This window comes from Salvia hispanica, chromosome 3 (genome assembly GCF_029641045.1).
Source record: "Salvia hispanica isolate PSC_SH4W2 chromosome 3, Shi_PSC_v1, whole genome shotgun sequence".
Classification (NCBI taxonomy): domain Eukaryota; kingdom Viridiplantae; phylum Streptophyta; class Magnoliopsida; order Lamiales; family Lamiaceae; genus Salvia; species Salvia hispanica.
The window spans coordinates 24269510-24287581 of record NC_142694.1 but is presented as its reverse complement, the minus strand read 5'-3'; the positions used below and the strand labels follow the sequence as shown (position 1 = coordinate 24287581).

Genomic DNA, 18072 nt, shown 5'->3' with positions numbered 1-18072 from the left:
GAAAATGGGGAGTATAAAATTTCAACTATCAAGCAATGCAATGTTGTAAGATATTATTAGACTATGGGCCTTTGAAATTATGAGTTTGGGCTTGAATTATTGAGCTCCAAAAAAAAACTCTACTTAGGCTGTATTTTACAATTTAAATAACACATAATGGTTAGTTCAAATATATAGTTTGAAATTCATGAGGTGAGACCCATTTACTAACACATTTTTCTCTATTTTTTTTTACTTTACCAATTTTATATTTGTATCATTTCAAAAAAAAATTATTTTTAAGAGACAGAGGATTTTAATTTGCTGTAAAATTTAAACCTGGTAAATTTACTACAAATTAATTTTTCACCATATTAACAGTTCATGTTTAAAACATGAATTTAACAAAAATTAATGTTAAATTAGCTACTAACCCTAAAATTGATATTGCTAAGCTTGGTAGCAGCTTGTTTGAAATTGATTGAGGCGTGTCTCTGAAATTCCTGAAGTATGTAAACCATTTATATGTTTAGTGTTAAGTTAATTAATTAGATACTCTGAAATTCCTAAATTATGTAAACCATGTTTCTAATTTTTTTTAGGTAAATAAATTCAAATTTAAAAATTGCGATATGGAGAACTTTAATCTGAAATCTCTAGCCTCGACATCAACATTTTTACGCCAACTCACATGCGCACATATATTTCTGTTCCTATAGTTTAGTTATTAGATGTGAATGACTTAAAGTGATAGACAACAATTTTAGAGTCAGCTTGTGCTTGGGAAAAGCAAACAAATAGAAACACTAATTTAATAATGGAGATGTTATTTATGACTGTATATTCAGTCAAAACTGGAAAACTATGTTACCACAATATTTTCAACTATAACCACAACAGTGCTCCTATCTTCAATATTTAGTGAATAAATATAGTACTACTAGAGATAGAAATATAAAAGAGAGAGAAACTATTTTTGAAACCATAAAGAGAAATATACTATCTCCGTTCATTCAAGATGTTCATCTTTTCCTTACATTTTATCTCATTCTCCACTTTCCATATTTAGAAACAAATTTTTCTTTCATACCTCCTCATTAAAATATCCAATCACATTGATCATATTTAACTACTCCACCCAAAACATCGTACCATTAAAAAATATGGAGATAATCTTGAATGAGATTGAACGAGTATATGTTTTTGCCAATCACAATACATATAACCAAATAGAATGATTTTTTATATGAATATCATATATAGAAATCTTGAATTTTTGTGTTTAAAAAAGTCCAATTAAATTTAATACTTTATTCAATTAATAATTGACCAAATTATTTATTTAGTTACTAAATTATAGTACTACATAAATAATTGCGTGGAGCCCAGCTACATCAGCTGAGGAAACCATTCATATCCCAATTAATTTTGGATGGATTCGTCCTTCTAACTATGTTAGAATATCAGACCAAAAATATTAATTTTATGGGGTCGATTCCGAAAAGACTTTCAAAGTTGCATGATTTAAAATTACTATAAATAATTTGTTATCTGTTGAAAGTTGCATGATTTAATGGAGTAATTGGTACTACCGACTCAATTGAGACTAATACTCTCCTATGATATAAAAAAAACACATGAGAGTTCTATAAAATTTTAAATAATTAACAGCGTGATCAATCTTGTTAACAGAATTTCAGATTAGGCAATCTGTGAGCATTCACAAACATTGTTTGTCCACCCCAACAGTTAATTACTATGTAAGAAAAATGAACGTTGAAAATTAATTTTATAACTAATTTGGATATACTATAATAAACCCTCACTAATTAAGTAACATGGTTAATTGTTTTGGCAACGAATGTTTGTAATTCGTAGTAAAATAATTTAGTTTAGAGTCGAAATTATATTTCTGGTGGGGCTAGGATTGATGCATTGCATGTGAACGACTTCAATTTAAAATAAAACAATTTTACACTAACTTTGATTTTGAAATTGACCGTATGCAGGCAAACATCCCAATTAATGCCATTAATGTAGATACTTTAACTTTTAGTACAATTTAAATTTATTAGTGGAGATTTTATGATATACAGCAAAGTCAACTTCCAGCAGTTAGCAATTTTCATTTATTATTGCACCCCAAGGGATTTAAGCGAAGTTCTATCTTTGAATTACTTTTATTGACTGTGGATTTATACACGGAGTCAAAGTTCTATCTTTCAATTAGTACTTTTTAGTACGTATATATTTCCACCCAATATGTCCAAATTTTATTTAGAAATAAATTCATCTTTTTCTATCCTTATTAAAATATTCAAATATCTTTTCCTAAACATATTCCACTTAACAATTCTTTTGAAAATCTCGTATCATTTTATAATATGGACATTTTAAATTGGACAAAAAGAATATTTCTTTTATTTACTTTTTCTAATAGTAAAGGAACATAAATTTAAGGATTGCATCACGAAATAATCGAATCCGATACCTTTGGTCTAAGACATACTTTTCGTTTTCGTTGTTATATTGAACGATGGTCTACAGTATTGGATGAATTTATTTTTGTGCGAACTTAATTATTTTTACAATTTTCTAGATAGTATATATGTTTGATGATAAGTCATAATTTTTATAATCTAAACAAAATTTGAAATAGAAGAGCTAATTAAATTGAATAAATATTGTAATTGTAATTGCATTAATACTTCAAATATTGTACTAATAAAAACATTATACCATCACATTACACAAGCACGAAGTCTCATCTCATCAATCAGCAAATCCAACGTCCGCACCGACGACCCCCCTTCCCCGACCGCGCCGCGAGCCGCCTCACCCAACTCCACCATCCTCCGCCGCGCCTCCGCCCCCCTCTCCCCTCCCATCAGCTCCCTCACCGCCCTCTCCACCTCCTCCGCCTCCACCAATCCCCTCACCGACCCTCCCTTAGGCATCGCCCGGATCCCCACTCCGAGCTCCTCCGCCACCAGCCTCGCATTCAGGTGCTGCTCCGCCATAAACGGCATCGCCACAATCGGCACGCCGCCGGCCATCCCCTCCAGCACCGAATTCCACCCGCAGTGGCTCAGAAACCCCCTCACCCCATCATGCTTCAGCGCCTCCAGCTGATCAACCCATTCCCTCACCACAATCCCCCTTTCTCCAACCCTAATTTCAAAACCGGTTACAAATTCAACCCTCTCCCCCTTCAAAACCCACAGAAAATTCACCTGTATCGTATACTTACCGTCAGTTTTAGTGCTAATAAATAGTGCATCAGACTCAAAAAAACTCACATATATCGTATACTTACAGTTAGTTTTAGTGCTAATAAATAGTGCATCAGAGGACTCAAAAAAACTCACCTCCGATCGCTCGAGCCCAATTGCGATCTCCCTCAATTGCTCCGGCGACACCTCCGCCTGCGTCCCAAACGCCACATACAAAACCGGTTTCCCCTCCGCCAATTTCTCATACAAAAACCGGAAATATGCCGCCGCCGCCGTGCGCGGTGGCGCGGCGGCACACAGCGGGCCGACGCAGTACATTTTCGGCCCGATTTTCCGATCCCAGTAATCAACATAAGACCGCTCCATCTCATAAAAAGTGTTGACGATCAAGCCATCGCTCTTCGCCAGAGCCGCCATCTGCTCCTTCATGAAATCGACATAAGGCCCCACCGGCGCCGCCGCGTTGAACGGCGGCTCGAAGTCGTTCCTCGTCAGCATGAGGCCGGGAAACCCCGGCATCGGAAAGGCCTCGTCTAAATCGGCGGCGGCGGAATGAGGCCTCTCTCGGCCTAGGGTTTCGTACATGGTGCAGGAAAAAGCCCCCATTCCGAAGAAGCCGAACCTCGGGACGTTGAATTTGTTGGCGGATTGGAGAGTGAACCCGAGAAACGAGTCGGAGATGATGCAGGAGAGCGGAGGATGGAGGTTTTCGAGGGCGGATTCGAAGCTTTTTTGCATGAGTTTGGTGGAGTTGGCGAAGGGGGCGAAGGAGGACTCGCAGAGGAGGTTTTGGGTGTTTTCGACACCGGGAGGGACGCCGGGGGTGTTTTGGGGGAAGGGGAGGTCGACGACGGAGATGTTGGTGTCGGAGAGGGCGGCGCGGATGGGAGGGGAGTTGGAGGCGGTGGTGAAGATGGTGACGGCGGCGGAGCGGCGGTGGAGGAGGCGGGAGAGGTGGAGGAGGGGGATGATGTGGCCTTGCGAGAGGAAGGGGAAGATGGCAAAGTGTAGGGTTGGGGGAGAGTTAGAACCCATAGTTTTTTTTTGTGTGTGTTGAGACAAATTTGTTTATGGTGTAAGGTTTTGTAGAGTGGGGGAGTGTCACTTTATACTCCCTTCATTTAATTACTAACATTAATCTCACTAGAGATATTTACAAAATGGCAAATTGGGATTGGGAAAAGGACAATCATCCCAACCTTTCTCTTTTTTGGAAAATTGCGTGCTGATGTGGCAACCGGTTTAAAACACGTGGATAAAATGGCGTTAGGGCAAAATGATAATGTCTAATTAAGTTCGGAAAGAAGTTTTGTTCGCGAATTTTAAATATGTTTTCACATAAACATATAATTTTATCTTTAGTGATTTATTTTTCAGATTTTGAAAAGTGTGAATATATTAGAATTTGACAACTCTCTAAAAATAGCACTTCATAATTTAAGTAATATTAGGGAAATATGTAATTCACTTTATTTCAAAGATAAATATATAAAAAATAGAATAATATTTATGGATTATTCAAATTAGAAAAATAAAATTATTAATTGTAGACGAAGATAAATAGGGGTAGACTATGAAATCAAGTTTAGTTGATAAAACTTTTTTTATTAATTTTATAGGCTGGAGTTTGATTCACTACAAGCGGTTTTAGCATTTAATGTAATCGGCTAATTAATTGGACTTTAGTCCCCACGGTTTATTCTAGGAAGATCTTCTCTAATTTTATAATTAATTGTATTTATAATTATAAAATTGATATATTCAATATTCGGGTTCGGCTCATTTTTATTGTGATAATTTATGTTGGAGATTTCACCTTTCTACATGTCATGATTTGTGATGCTTCTTGATACGAGAATTTGTGGCGGAACAGTATTAACCTATTCGTTATTGATTGCATTCATATTTTGTATATAGTATAAAATAAATATTTCATCCGTCTAATTTTAAATAGTAACAAATTTTATTTTTTAGACGTCCATTTAAATGACATATTTTTCAAATTAAAAAATACTATCATTTTATTAATATTAAAAATATCACTCTATTAATTTTATTCTATTTTCATTTAACTCACAAATACCAATATTGTAGTATAAAACTATATGCTAGAATAACACATTAGATGGGATGGATGGAAGGTGATAAATATTTCGTCTAGTCACCGACTCATCTATAGGTTCAATACTTTTCCATGGTTGGTGTAAATATATCAGATGGATGTGGTATTTATTTAGGGATGTCTATGTTTGTTGGGAGAGATAAAAAGGTTGCTTTTTGGTTTCTAAAAAAAAAGTTCGAACAAGGGTGGTAGGATGGAATAAATCTCTGCTCTAAGGCAGGGAAAGAAGTACTTATTAAAAGTGGGATACAGGCCCAACCCATCTATTGGATAAATATGTTCCTAACCCATCTATTGGATAAATATGTTCCTACTGTCAGACGGAATTTGTGATGACCTTGGAAAAATACTAAATGGTCACTGGTGGGGAGATAAGAACATAAGAAAACAATTTATTGGGCGGCTTGGGATAGACTTTGTGTGCCAAAATGTAAAGGAGGTATGGGCTTTTGAAAGTTGAAAGAATTTAATATCTCAATGTTGGGAAAGCAGCTATGGAGATTGATTGAGAATCCTGACTCGTTATTTGGACGGGTTCTTAAAGCTCGATATTTTCCTGGACATGAGATTCTTGATGCTAGAAAGGTGGGTAATCAAAGTTCGTTTTGGAGTGGATTAGTGGCAGTCAAAGATCGATTGAAGGCTGGCTTTAGGCAACACATTGGCGATGGAAGATAAACGCCCATTTATGGGAGAAATTGGTGGCCGAGTGTCGATATACTCCATCCAATCTCTTGTAGAGATGTTCGATTCTGTGATGCTATATTATCAAAGTTGCTCTTTGAGGGTGCACATGTGTGGAATGAAGCAGTGGGGAGAGCTGTGTTTAATGAAGAAGAAGCAGAGCAGCTGCTGAGCATCCCACTGGCCCGGAGCTCTAGAGAGGGTGCATTATTCTGGTGGCCGGAGCAAAAGGGATCTTTCTCTATACGCTCAGCATATAAGTTTTTGTGCGACGGCTCCTTTGGAGTGGATATATACTCGATGGTGTGGAGTAAACTCTGGAAATTAAAAGTGCCACCTAAAGTGAAAATATTTTTATAGAAGGCATGTAAAAATTTCCTTCCAACGAGGAACCGATTGCGACAACTCCAGATGGAGGTTTCGGAGATCTGCCCGGTGTGCAACTTTGAGACAGAAACTATTATCCATTGTCTTATTTCTTGTGGTCTTGCTCGTGATTGTTGGCAGAGGCTTGGAGTGCCAATAATCTCGCCGGGTGAGAGGGGGTTAATTGAATGGTTGGAAAAAATAGTGGGTGGTGATTTAGAGGTGGAAGTTGAAGAAGTGGTTGTTGTGTTGTTGCATCTATGGTTTAACAGAAACAAAATTATTTGGCAGAATGAGAACGGGTCAGCTGCTGGAATTACTGGTGCTGCTCGTCGTTGTCTGACGGCTTGGAGAGAAGCTCAGGTTCAAATGATATTGGTGGACGGGGACGGGGTGGGAGACCTCATCGAAGGAAAAATGGGTGAAGCCGCAGAATAGTGTACTAAAATGCAATATAGATGTTGCTGTGTTCCTGGGGCAAAGAAAAGTAGGTTGTGAGGCGGTTGTTCGAAATTCTGAAGGGATGATGGTAGCGGCGATGTGCGGACAGGTGGGAAGGGTAGCTGACCCTTCTATGGCCGAGCTTCTTAACTTGAGAGAGGTGCTGAGTTGGGTCAAAAGAGAGGGATGGAAGGAGATGGAGTTTGAGATGAATGCCCAAACGTAGTTCTCACGGTGACAAACATACAAAGAATGAATCCATCTTTGGGGGCAGGGGTAGAACCAGTATATATAATTGAGACTCATATTCCACAACTTATTTAATCCAATTTTTTTTACATTTCTTAAACTCATGCTTAATCAAATATGATTCCTATTATGGGACGCGGGAGTAATATAAATAGTAAATATGTTAACAATCTAATAAAACTTGTTCAAGGCATGGCGCTGCATATACCCTTCGTACTCGGTTTAAATAATTGAAGAACATGATGAGTTATTGTATTCACTTTCTTATATTCTCTTCCGACCTTTTAAAATAAAACCTTTGAAAAAGATAGAAAGTTTAATAAAAAACTAAAAAAATAGAAAAGAAAATGAGAAAAGAATTTGTGAAAATAATATTATTGGACGGTGAAAACCTACATCATTGGTAGTTTAAAGCGTGATGAAAAAGACAGATTCCAAAATTATAAATAAACTAATTTAGGTTGACGCACCAAAAAGACAAAATGAACTATGTCTTAAGTACAAGTGGATTATTATTTTTTAGAGGGAATATCTTTTTTGGTCTACGAACTTTGTCAAAGTATTATTTTAGATCCGTAAACTTTGATAATATCATTTGAGGTCCATCAACTATGAGTTAATATCATTCGAAGTACTTTTTTACTATTTCCAAGATTTTATGGATGAAAATATCCTCAATACCTTGAAAGTACATATTTTTAACTAACTTATCACATACTCATATTTTTTCGACGAATTTTCTAAATATAATTTGGCCTTCAATATTATCACTTAATTTTGTAACATGCAAGAAAAGTTTCTTCAACATTATATTATTAAAAAAATTTAAAATATTTTTGAGGTATGGATACTCGTAAAATATCAAGGTCACGGTCAATAGACGATACTTGAATGTTGATATATTATTTAAAAATAATATCAATATATCAATATTCAAGTATCGTTTATTGATTGTGACATTAATTTTTACGAGTATCCATATCTTATTGAAGGTTAAATCATATTTATAAAATTCGTCAAAAATATATAGTAAAAATATTTATAAAAAGTATGAGTATGTGATAAAGTTTATTAAAATACCCTTCAAGGTATTGAGGACATTTTCGTCCAGAAAAATTTGGAAATAGTGAAAAAGTACTTCAAATGATATTAACTCATAGTTGACGGACCTAAAATGATATTTTCAAAGTTGACGAACCTAAAATGATACTTTGACAAAGTTCGTGGACCAAAAAAGATGTCCCCCTGTTTCTTAAAACGGCTCGTTTCATCATACCACGACTAATAGCCTCATTTTTTTCATTTTAATTTTTTTTAAAATACTAGTGTCTTTCTCTCACTAGTTTTATTCCTCTTACATATTTTCGTTCTCCCATTTATCCATTTTCAACTAACAGTATTCCAAAAAAAAATTTCTCTATCTCTATTTGATTACTATATTTTAACATATATAGCTTACTATTATATTGATTCTTTGGCCCATTTCTTAGAGTGTCTCCGGCGGCGCCCTTCCCACTCGTCCTTTCCATGCCACGTCAGCACTAGCCCCTCTCATTCCACTGCCACATCACTAGCCCTTCCCACTGCACTAGCCCTTCCCACTCGCCCCTCCCACTAGCCCTTCCCACAATTAAATTAATTCACAATTAAAATTTAAATTCACGGAAATAAAATTCGACACGATTACGAACGGGAAATACGAAAATTACATTAAAAAACAGAATTACATAATTAAAAAAACGTACATAATTAAAAAAAAAACATAGTTTAAAAATAAAATTACATAATCCCCTTCCAAAAAAAACATAGTTTAAAAAAATTACAAAATTAAAAAAAAGACATAGTTTATTATTTATTAAAAAAAAATAAAAATAAAAATGTCGGACGTCCGACCGGGATGGGCGACCTTCGCCACAGTGGCGCCCGTCCCACTCGCCCGTCGACGGAAGGGGCGAGGCCATCGCAGGGGCACTCGGGACGGGCGTGGGCGCCCTTCCCGCCCACTATGGCGCTCGTCCGGTCGAACGTCGCCAACGGACGAATGGAAAGGGCGCCGTTGGAGACACCCTTAATATATGGCCGCTATTAACTTATTGAAGGTACGTTGAGGCTTTATTGGGCTAGAAACGCAAAGCCCCACACCATTGAATTTATAAAAAAAAACTTAATTTAATTTATGTATGTAAATATAGCCCTCGTCCAAAAAAAAAATAAACTAATTTTGCTATTTTGAATGTTCACTATAATTAGACCAGTTATAAACAAATACTCCCCTCATCCCACCGAAGATAACTCACTTTCCTTTTTCGTCCGTCACAATCAATACGACCCCTTTCTTATTTAGGAAATATTTAAAATACTCAATTATCTTTTCCCTTTCTTACTTTATTTATCCCTCCTACTTTTAAACACCCAACAACATTTTATCTCTCTTACTTTTTGCATCTCTCTTACTCTTAAACATCAACAACCTTTAATCTCTCTTACTTTATTCACCTCTCATAATTTTTAACACTCAATAACTTTCTCTTTCTATTTTTAAAAACTTTAAAATTAACATGCATAAAATCCCGTGCCGTCCCAAGAAGGGGTCATCTTCCTTGGGACGGAGGGAGTACTAACCTTACGCGTGCATCATTTCAAATATGGATTTCAGAATCCACTAACACTACTTCTACCACTTTTTCCCTCTCACTCTCTTACTTTACCAACTAGTGTTACCACCTGTGTTATGCACAGGACAAAAGAGTTTTGAATAATGAAGATATATTAATTTAAAATAAAGAATATAGAGTAAATAAATATAAAAAAATATTTACAGCTAAGAACTAATTAAAATAAGTATTTGTAATATTAAATAATTAAAATATTATAAACAACAACAAAAAGGCATTTGTATTTTTTTCAACCCACTCTCAATAAAACATTTCATATATTGGCAGATGATTGTATATTATTTTAAAATTTGATATGAGTGTAGTAGTATAAAAGAAATACGGAGTAACAAAAGAAGAGCACGTGTCGATGAAATAGAATAAGACATATAAATAAAGAAAAATGTAATTCTATTTGAAAAGGTTTTGAGATAGAAATAAAAAGATTGTTTCTTTATCTTATTTTCATTCTATTCTACCCACTCTAGAATTATTTTTATTTTTCATCCTATTCGCGTGATATTGCCATATAAGCCACTTATCAAACTGCAAATACACATAATAATTTTTAGCTAATGTTCCAATAGTTTGAAAAGTCTAAAAAGAGAAAATATGAGTAATTTTAAATCAAAGTCAAATGAATTCTAACTATATACTATTAGGACTCGTTTGATAAAAAAGATGGGATATGAGAAGATATGTAAAATAAGATAAGAAATACGGGCTTTATGTCAAGATATGCAAAGATATGATTTTTTTCGTTGTTGTTTGATAGAACGGAAATTATCTAAATTTGTATAGTATATTAAATAACATGGCTTAACTTGACAAATTGGTGAGTTACATAAACATGGTTAAAGTTATAATTTTGGTAAGATTGGAGAGGACCATTGTCTTATATTGGGCTTTGAGTTAAGCTAACTATGATAATCCCTCCGTTTCTTCATAGTTGATGCGGAACTTTTCAGCACGGAGTTTTAGAAATGAATGTTGGGTGTGTTAAATAAATAGATAAAATAGTAAGAGAGATGAAAATGTAGAGAGAATAAAATATAAAGTGAATAAAGTAGAGAATAAAGTAAGAGAGAGTAAAGTAAGAAAGAGAAAAAAGTTACCATATATGGAAATTACTTAACTATGAAGAAACTTCTCGAAATGGAAAAATGACTCAACTATGAAGAAACGGAGGGAGTATCAAACAATTAGAAATGTCCATATATAATTCTCTATCTTGGTATTACTAACTTATCAAACACGCCTTTAATATAATTACTTAGTAAAAAGGATTTGAAATTTTACTTTCCCTCTTGAGTTGAAGTGACACCGAATGTACGGTCTAATGTAGTAGTAGTTGTTTTATAATTTAAATTGAAAATAATGAATGATTGGGTTGATATGAGGGTTAATAATTTTTTCTTTTAATAAGTTTAAGATATGTTTTTTATGAAAACTTTGTAAATATTTTTTTTTCTATATCATATGTACCATTAACCACGTCATTACAAAAATTTGAATATTTATGCTAAAGCTTGAATTAAAAAGCTTGAATATTTATAAATATCTTGAATATTAAATATAAAAAAAAGTTTATATATAAATCTAAAAATAATTGCAATATACTATCTAGAGAAATAAAGAAATATTAAATAGCTTAATGTTTAAATTTCATTTATTTAATTAAAAACTTTTAAAATAAATATCATAAATTACTATAGTACAAATAGAGCAATCATACATCATTGACATACTAAAACATCATCATTATAAATTAATTTGTGCACAACTAATAGGAGTATCAATCAGGCATCCCACCATCACATTTACGTCACCGTCCGACAACGTGCACCAATGTCTACGATTTTGTGACTAAATTTTATTACCCTATAAAAGTTTTTTTTCGTAAGCTAACTCATGCCGACAATGATTTACATTTGAAAGTTTTTTCAGTCTCTTTTAACCATGCATAAATAGAAATACATTCATCCAATATGTGTGTGAGTCGACCAAGTAATAGAGTGGTAATTTCCCCGGGTTCAAGTATATTGTGGTGTGAACTTTGAATTTATATTCATTCGTCCATAAAAAACATTCCTCCCATTAATATTAAATTGGCAAACAAAATTTATTGTTCATCATAAACTTGAGAAGAAAGTTTAAATAAATAGTTAATGAGGGATAGTTACCTATGTTGTCATTTCCCAAATCATTGGATCTCTCTCTAACTACAATAACATTAGTGGAAGTAAAACTTGCCACTACCCTTATTGTTCAAAACTATTGTAGCTAGGAATTATTAATTACAATTAACCATTACTTTGTATGTGCTCAAATCAACTACTCACCTTTTAATTTTTGTAATTAACCTTCTTTGTCGTTTTATAAAATTTTTGAATATAATATGGAATTACGATATATAAAGGTACAAACAAATACACACACATCAAAAAATTAATCGTATACAATCATTGTTTAAAACTATTTTTATTGGATCCAATAATTCATAAAATCAAAAAGGTCATTCTAACAACGTCACGAGGCAATAAAGTTTTTAGAGCGCGAAATTGAATAAAAAAAAAGAAAAAAAGAAGTGAATTCTATATTTTAAAGAACAAAGATGGAAATATCATTAGTACTCATTCAAGTATAGAATAACAAAATTATACATGCATTATTATAAACCGACTATAATAAACAAAAGATTTACTAATCGATACAAAAATGTGATCTTGACTCAGTTTCAAAATCTATTTGGCCCACTGCGATAGTACACACTTTCAGTTTCAACACATTACTCTTTAGAATCCACCGTCTTGTTCAATCAATTCTGGCGGCCATGGCTTGCTTCTTCATTGTCAGCTGTCACCATAATCCTCCGCTCGATCATCATCGACTGCAATAGCGAATCCGCCGCCGAAGCCCAACCCGAGACCTTCATCTGCGACCATGTCTCGATTTAGGAGCCCATCATCGGTGTCGATCTGGTTCTACAAAGCTCAACACAAATGAAATTCTTATGGCAGCTACCCAAAAACGTTTAATAAAAATTCAGCGAGAGTATCAAGTGTTCCATTATAGATCTCCAAGTAAGGAAGGGTCTTCTTGATAAAGAAGAATCTCATTTATTGCATATCATCATTTTGGAAGTTGGAACACCCTTTTGGCTTTTACTCATTCATGAATGTTGCTCTTCAAACTTCTCATACACAATACCAAAGAATTCTCACCCGTGGTGTACAAGTACAGAAGATGGTGGTCTTTGCATCAGCTTCACACAGAAGTACCATCTCTCTCTCTATCTATCTCACTCTCTTCTTCCATTCCCACTACAAAAAGTCCCCTGAAGTGAAACAAAAGTCCTACTATGAATTTGATGATGCCATTTTTTTATATGTGAAACTTGGAGTATTTCCTCACTGCAAACAAATTCTGATTTTGTACACTGCATTTCACCAACATGTGACTTGGTATTTATACACAAATTATTTTTACGCATTTTAGCTTTTTTTAATTAAAGTTAAAATTAAAATTAAAATTTAAGTATTACTACACGCTTTACAGAACTTTTGATATGTTTGGCTGAATTGGCACGCCAGCTCCCATGACAACTTATAAAGATTGCAGGCTTTTGCAAGCCTTTTTTTTCTGATAAAGATTATTTACACACTTTCTCCTTTCTCGATAATACTGATAATACGTATGCTTTCATATATACACAGACTGTGGTAGTACAATGCATATATAACACTCATTTTCCCGCCAAAAATGGTGACACGTGTCATTCTAACTACAATAAATAGCTTGAATATTTATAAATTAAATATCTTGAATATTAAATATAAAAAAAAGTTTATATATAAATCTAAAAATAATTGCAATATACTATCAAGAGAAATAAAGAAATATTAAATAGCTTAATGTTTAAATTTCATTTATTTAATAAAAAACTTTTAAAATAAATATCATAAATTACTATAGTACAAATAGAGCAATCATACATCACTGACATATTAAAACATCATCATTATAAATTAATTTGTGCACAACTAATAGGAGTATCAATCAGGCATCCCCACCATCACATTTACGTCACCGTCCGACAACGGGCACCAATGTCTACGATTTTGTGACTAAATTTTATTACCCTATAAAAGTTAAGGTAACTCATGGCGACAATGATTTACATCCGAAAGTGTAGCCTACATAATTGACATAGAGAGCAGATAAAATGAAGATGGCATTCTGTAATCTTAAGCTTCGTTTATGGGAGCTTGTTCATGCTAACAAGTCGACATATGAAACTAGTAGATACTGTTTTGTTTGAACCAATGAAATGTATGTATATCTTGTTTTACCTTTCTTAAAAAGACTTGTCATGTTCAGGAGCTGATCTCCGAGGAGCAGATTTCTCCTTGGCTAATGTAACAAAGGTGTCAATGCTGTTTCTGTTCTCTTATAGAAGTGTTTGTATGACCCCTCTTTTAATTAGGTGAATTTGAGCAATGCTAAGCTTGAAGGAGCACTTACCACGGGCAATACATCTTTCAAGGGTTCCACAATAACTGGTGCAGCTACTATAACTAAGTGACCAGATTGAATTCATTAAAACCAGAAGAGAATTTCTTGGTTAAGACACTATTTTGTTGATTTTGTCTTCTGTTTATTGAGAGACGACCAACGGGAGTTACTATGCAAAGTTGCGGACGGGTAACCACACATCACTCACCATCACTATCTTCTCCGCTACTGTATTGAGAATTTCAGTTTGCTATCTCAAGTTTTGTGACTCAGGCCCTTAAGTAATGTTGGTGTATTGGTGGGCCATTACCCTCACAAAAAGTCAAAAGGTTAGATAAACTCGGATATGGGCCGTTCCCGCCAGAAAGAGAAACGCGGCCCTATTTTACTCTCTATTTTACCTTATACTATTAATTAACTAATTTATTCATCAATATAACAGCCTAAATATCAGTTAATTTAGCTTAAACAATCCTAAGTAGATGTAATAATTCATTTGGATCACATTAATCCTAACTTAGCTTAATTTTTAATTTAATTGTTTACTTAATCGTAATCATAATAAGATAAACATATTCATATATTGCACAATAACAAAAATGTTATATTACATTTTATCTTTAAATAATTTAGGGTATCAAAGTACTTTTAATTGAAAATTAGTTAAATAAATTAAAAACATAAATTATACTCCCTCCGCCACACAAAGATTGTCCTATTTTTCTATTTCCGCCCATCCCACAAAGTTTGTCCCATTTCACTTTTTACTATTTTCGGTAGTGGACCTCATATTCCACTAACTCATTCCTACTCACATTTTATTATAAAAGTAATATATAAAAGTAGGACTCATATTTCACTAACTTTTTCAACTCATTTTTCATTACATTTCTTAAAATCCGTGTCCGGTCGAAGTAGGACAATCTTTGTGAGACGGAGGGAGTAATATAAATTTGTGCTAAGGTAACTGACCGAAAAATGGTGCTTTTAAAAATAAACATTAAAATATTTGTATAAGATCTTATAATTAAAAAAAATGTTTTTTTATCTACTATGCAATCTAGTCTAACAAATGTACTGTATTTATCATTTTTATCTTGTTTTCCGTCAACCAAACAATAACTAAAATTATTATCTTCTCATCATGATTTGTATCTTAAATTATAGCTCATTGTAGCTTAATTATCTTAAATGATCTTATCATCGAAGCACTAACTAAATTATATGTTAGGGGATAGAAATCAACATTATGTTATTAATCCTGAGCAATTGATCGTGATTCATAATATTTCAGGTATTGGCTAAGATTTTAACAAATAAAAATAAATTTTAAATGATTATAAAAGGACTGTCTTGTTTAATTATAAATTAATTATTATATTAAGGTGAAAATGTATATGCACAACCTTGATTTTATACCGAGTACTTATTATAATATTTACTAGTATATCTTTACGTACCCGATTTATTTTTTAAAAATATGAAATTGAATCAAAATAAGCATTCATGGCTCCAACTCATAGATTAAAAGGACCGTGGACGTACCCGATTTTTAACACTCAATAACTTTCTTTTTCTATTTTTAAAAACTTTAAAATTAACATGCATAAAATCCCGTGCCGTCCCAAGAAGGGGTCATCTTCCTTGGGACGGAGGGAGTACTAACTACTAACCTTACGCGTGCATCATTTCAAATGTGGATTTCACAATCCACTAACACTCTTTCTACCACTTTTTCCCTCTCACTCTCTTACTTTACCAATTGCATATTAAAACTTGTGTCATCTATAACCTTGTCTATTTTTTTTGGACGGAGATAGTAGTATATAATCTCCTACCAGATCTCAATCTCATAAATTTAGAGTAAAATTATTGATGGCCCAGCCAGGCCATAAAGCATTAAATAAATTCGAACAGGTTGAATTTAGCCTAGATGCACGCCTTGATCATGAACAAGATAAACTTCAAATACATCTCCATATTTCAAAAGCAAGATTCCTTTTTATGTATACCAAATAAATTGGTCACAATTCAGTCCTAAAAAAGGTGAACCAAAGCAAGAATTAAATGAATGAATCACTACACCACTCCAACTACATCTATTCTAATACAATGTGAAGAATTTACAGAAGCTCTACATACTGGACAGGCAGCAGTCTTCAAAAGCCAAGAATCTATGCATTTGGCATGAAAACTGTGATTACATTTTGGCAAAATCCTGCATTTTTCACCCACACCAAAAATCTCCAAGCAAACTGCACACTCTAAATTCTTCGCCATCTCTTTCTCCTCCTCCTCCGCTTTGTAATCGAAGCACGGGAGCTTCTTGATCTCCTCGGGCTTCATGCTCGGATTTTGGTAAGGCGAAGACGGCCTCCCAGCGGTCAGATCATCACTAAAAGCCCATCTCACAACACAACAATGAATGGTTACCAAAATGGCTACCACGAAAAATAGTATTATCATAGATATGATTATTTCCATAACTATTCCCCTCTTTATTTTCTTCTGCTGAATTTGGAATTCTTGATTTTGCAGAGATATTTATATGTGGATTCCAGTATGATATCCAGGAGGAAAATGGCTGGAATGATTGTTTTTTGAAATTTTGGTAGTTAATTTTATTAATTGAGAAGATAGATTGTTATTTAATGTTTCTACCTTTATTTAGAAATGGAACAATTTCTTTTAGAGCATGAATTTGGACTAACATGAGTGTATGTGAATTTTGACTTCTCGTGAAATTAGTTTGTTTGAAGGGGAAGGTCAACTGAGGCTTGTGTTACAAGATCAAACCTTATTTTGATGTTAGCTTAATAATCAAGTTGATAGTATAATATTGAGTCAAACATCCATATATTCAACAATGGTATAAGCAATATTTGGAGAGACTACAAAAATCAACTTTATTTTTCGATTTAGTTCATCCACTAAAATTAATTTGATTTGATAGGGGAGTATATTAAAGTGAGAGATTTAGATAAATTCAAATATTATTATAAATGTAAACCCCATGAAAAAAACAGCAGCTAAAATTAAATACTAGACAAATTATCACCTGCCACATGAGCTGCGATGAGGCCGCATTCCATCCATGTCGACTTTCGTCCACAGCCATAGCTGGAAATGCGGCCTCGCCCTCGAATGGATTGTTGCATCAGCGGTGCAAACGCAGCGAGTGCATGCCAACTATGAAAGTTATGCGGATGTTCTATAATAGTCATTTAAATTGCAAGATTTGGCCAGTTTCATAAGATTAAAAAAATATAATACAATTAAATTGCAACGTTCATATTTTCTCAACTGTCCATCCATGTATAAAATGATATATTTAGTGATCCTAAAATTGTCATTATTCGGTTAAAATATGTGAAAAGAAAATGTAAAGAAAAAGAAAAGAAAAGAAAAGAGCACTTACTTTAGCTAAACGACGTCGTTTTGAGAATTAAAGAAAAAGTCATTTTGTACACAAGTGGACAAACTAAAAGGTTAAATCTTCATGATAAATTTAATTCAATTTTCAAGCCTTACTGGCTGACTAGAAGTTGACTTTGTGATTAAATATAACTTTATCTCTATAAATTATCCAATGTTCTTAATAGATTTTATTAAATGAACCTAAGTCTATCCACATAATGTTTTAATACATAGTCAAATATCCTCATAATCATTTCAGCAATCGGATTTTTACTTAATACGCTATGCTTATCTAAGATGTCGTTTTTAAAAAAATGCGCACTACATTTGATGTGTTTTTGCCATTTTTGTAAATTACCAAAAGATTAAGACTTTTGTTTTAATTATCCCAAAAAAGAAAGATCCTCCTATT

The 18072-nt window shown here is 33.6% G+C and overlaps 2 protein-coding genes across 2 annotated transcripts; both read right to left on the bottom strand.

Moving 5' to 3' along the window:
• Positions 1-2661: 2661 nt before the first annotated feature.
• On the bottom strand, positions 2662-4273 carry LOC125212716 (UDP-glycosyltransferase 90A1-like). Its single transcript, XM_048112953.2, has 2 exons — positions 3348-4273; positions 2662-3212 (listed from the first exon to the last, which is right to left on the bottom strand). Exons 1-2 carry the CDS (start codon positions 4245-4247, stop codon positions 2721-2723), a joined length of 1392 nt encoding a protein of 463 aa, XP_047968910.2. The 5' UTR covers positions 4248-4273; the 3' UTR covers positions 2662-2720.
• An 11919-nt stretch (positions 4274-16192) lies between these two features.
• LOC148930411 (putative E3 ubiquitin-protein ligase ATL44) lies at positions 16193-16727 on the bottom strand. The gene has a single exon (XM_089067268.1). It carries the CDS (start codon positions 16725-16727, stop codon positions 16323-16325), a length of 405 nt encoding a protein of 134 aa, XP_088923394.1. The 3' UTR covers positions 16193-16322.
• Positions 16728-18072: the final 1345 nt, after the last annotated feature.

What these genes read in the sequence shown, in the direction of transcription:
- LOC125212716 (XM_048112953.2), bottom strand. Translation starts at nt 4,247, where the DNA reads ATGGGTTCTAACTCTCCCCCAACCCTACACTTTGCCATCTTCCCCTTC. An exon ending in TTGGGCTCGAGCGATCGGAG is followed by an intron (nt 3,213 to 3,347) that starts GTGAGTTTTTTT and finishes TATACGATACAG; the next exon opens with GTGAATTTTCTGTGGGTTTT.
- LOC148930411 (XM_089067268.1), bottom strand. Translation starts at nt 16,727, where the DNA reads ATGGAAATAATCATATCTATGATAATACTATTTTTCGTGGTAGCCATT.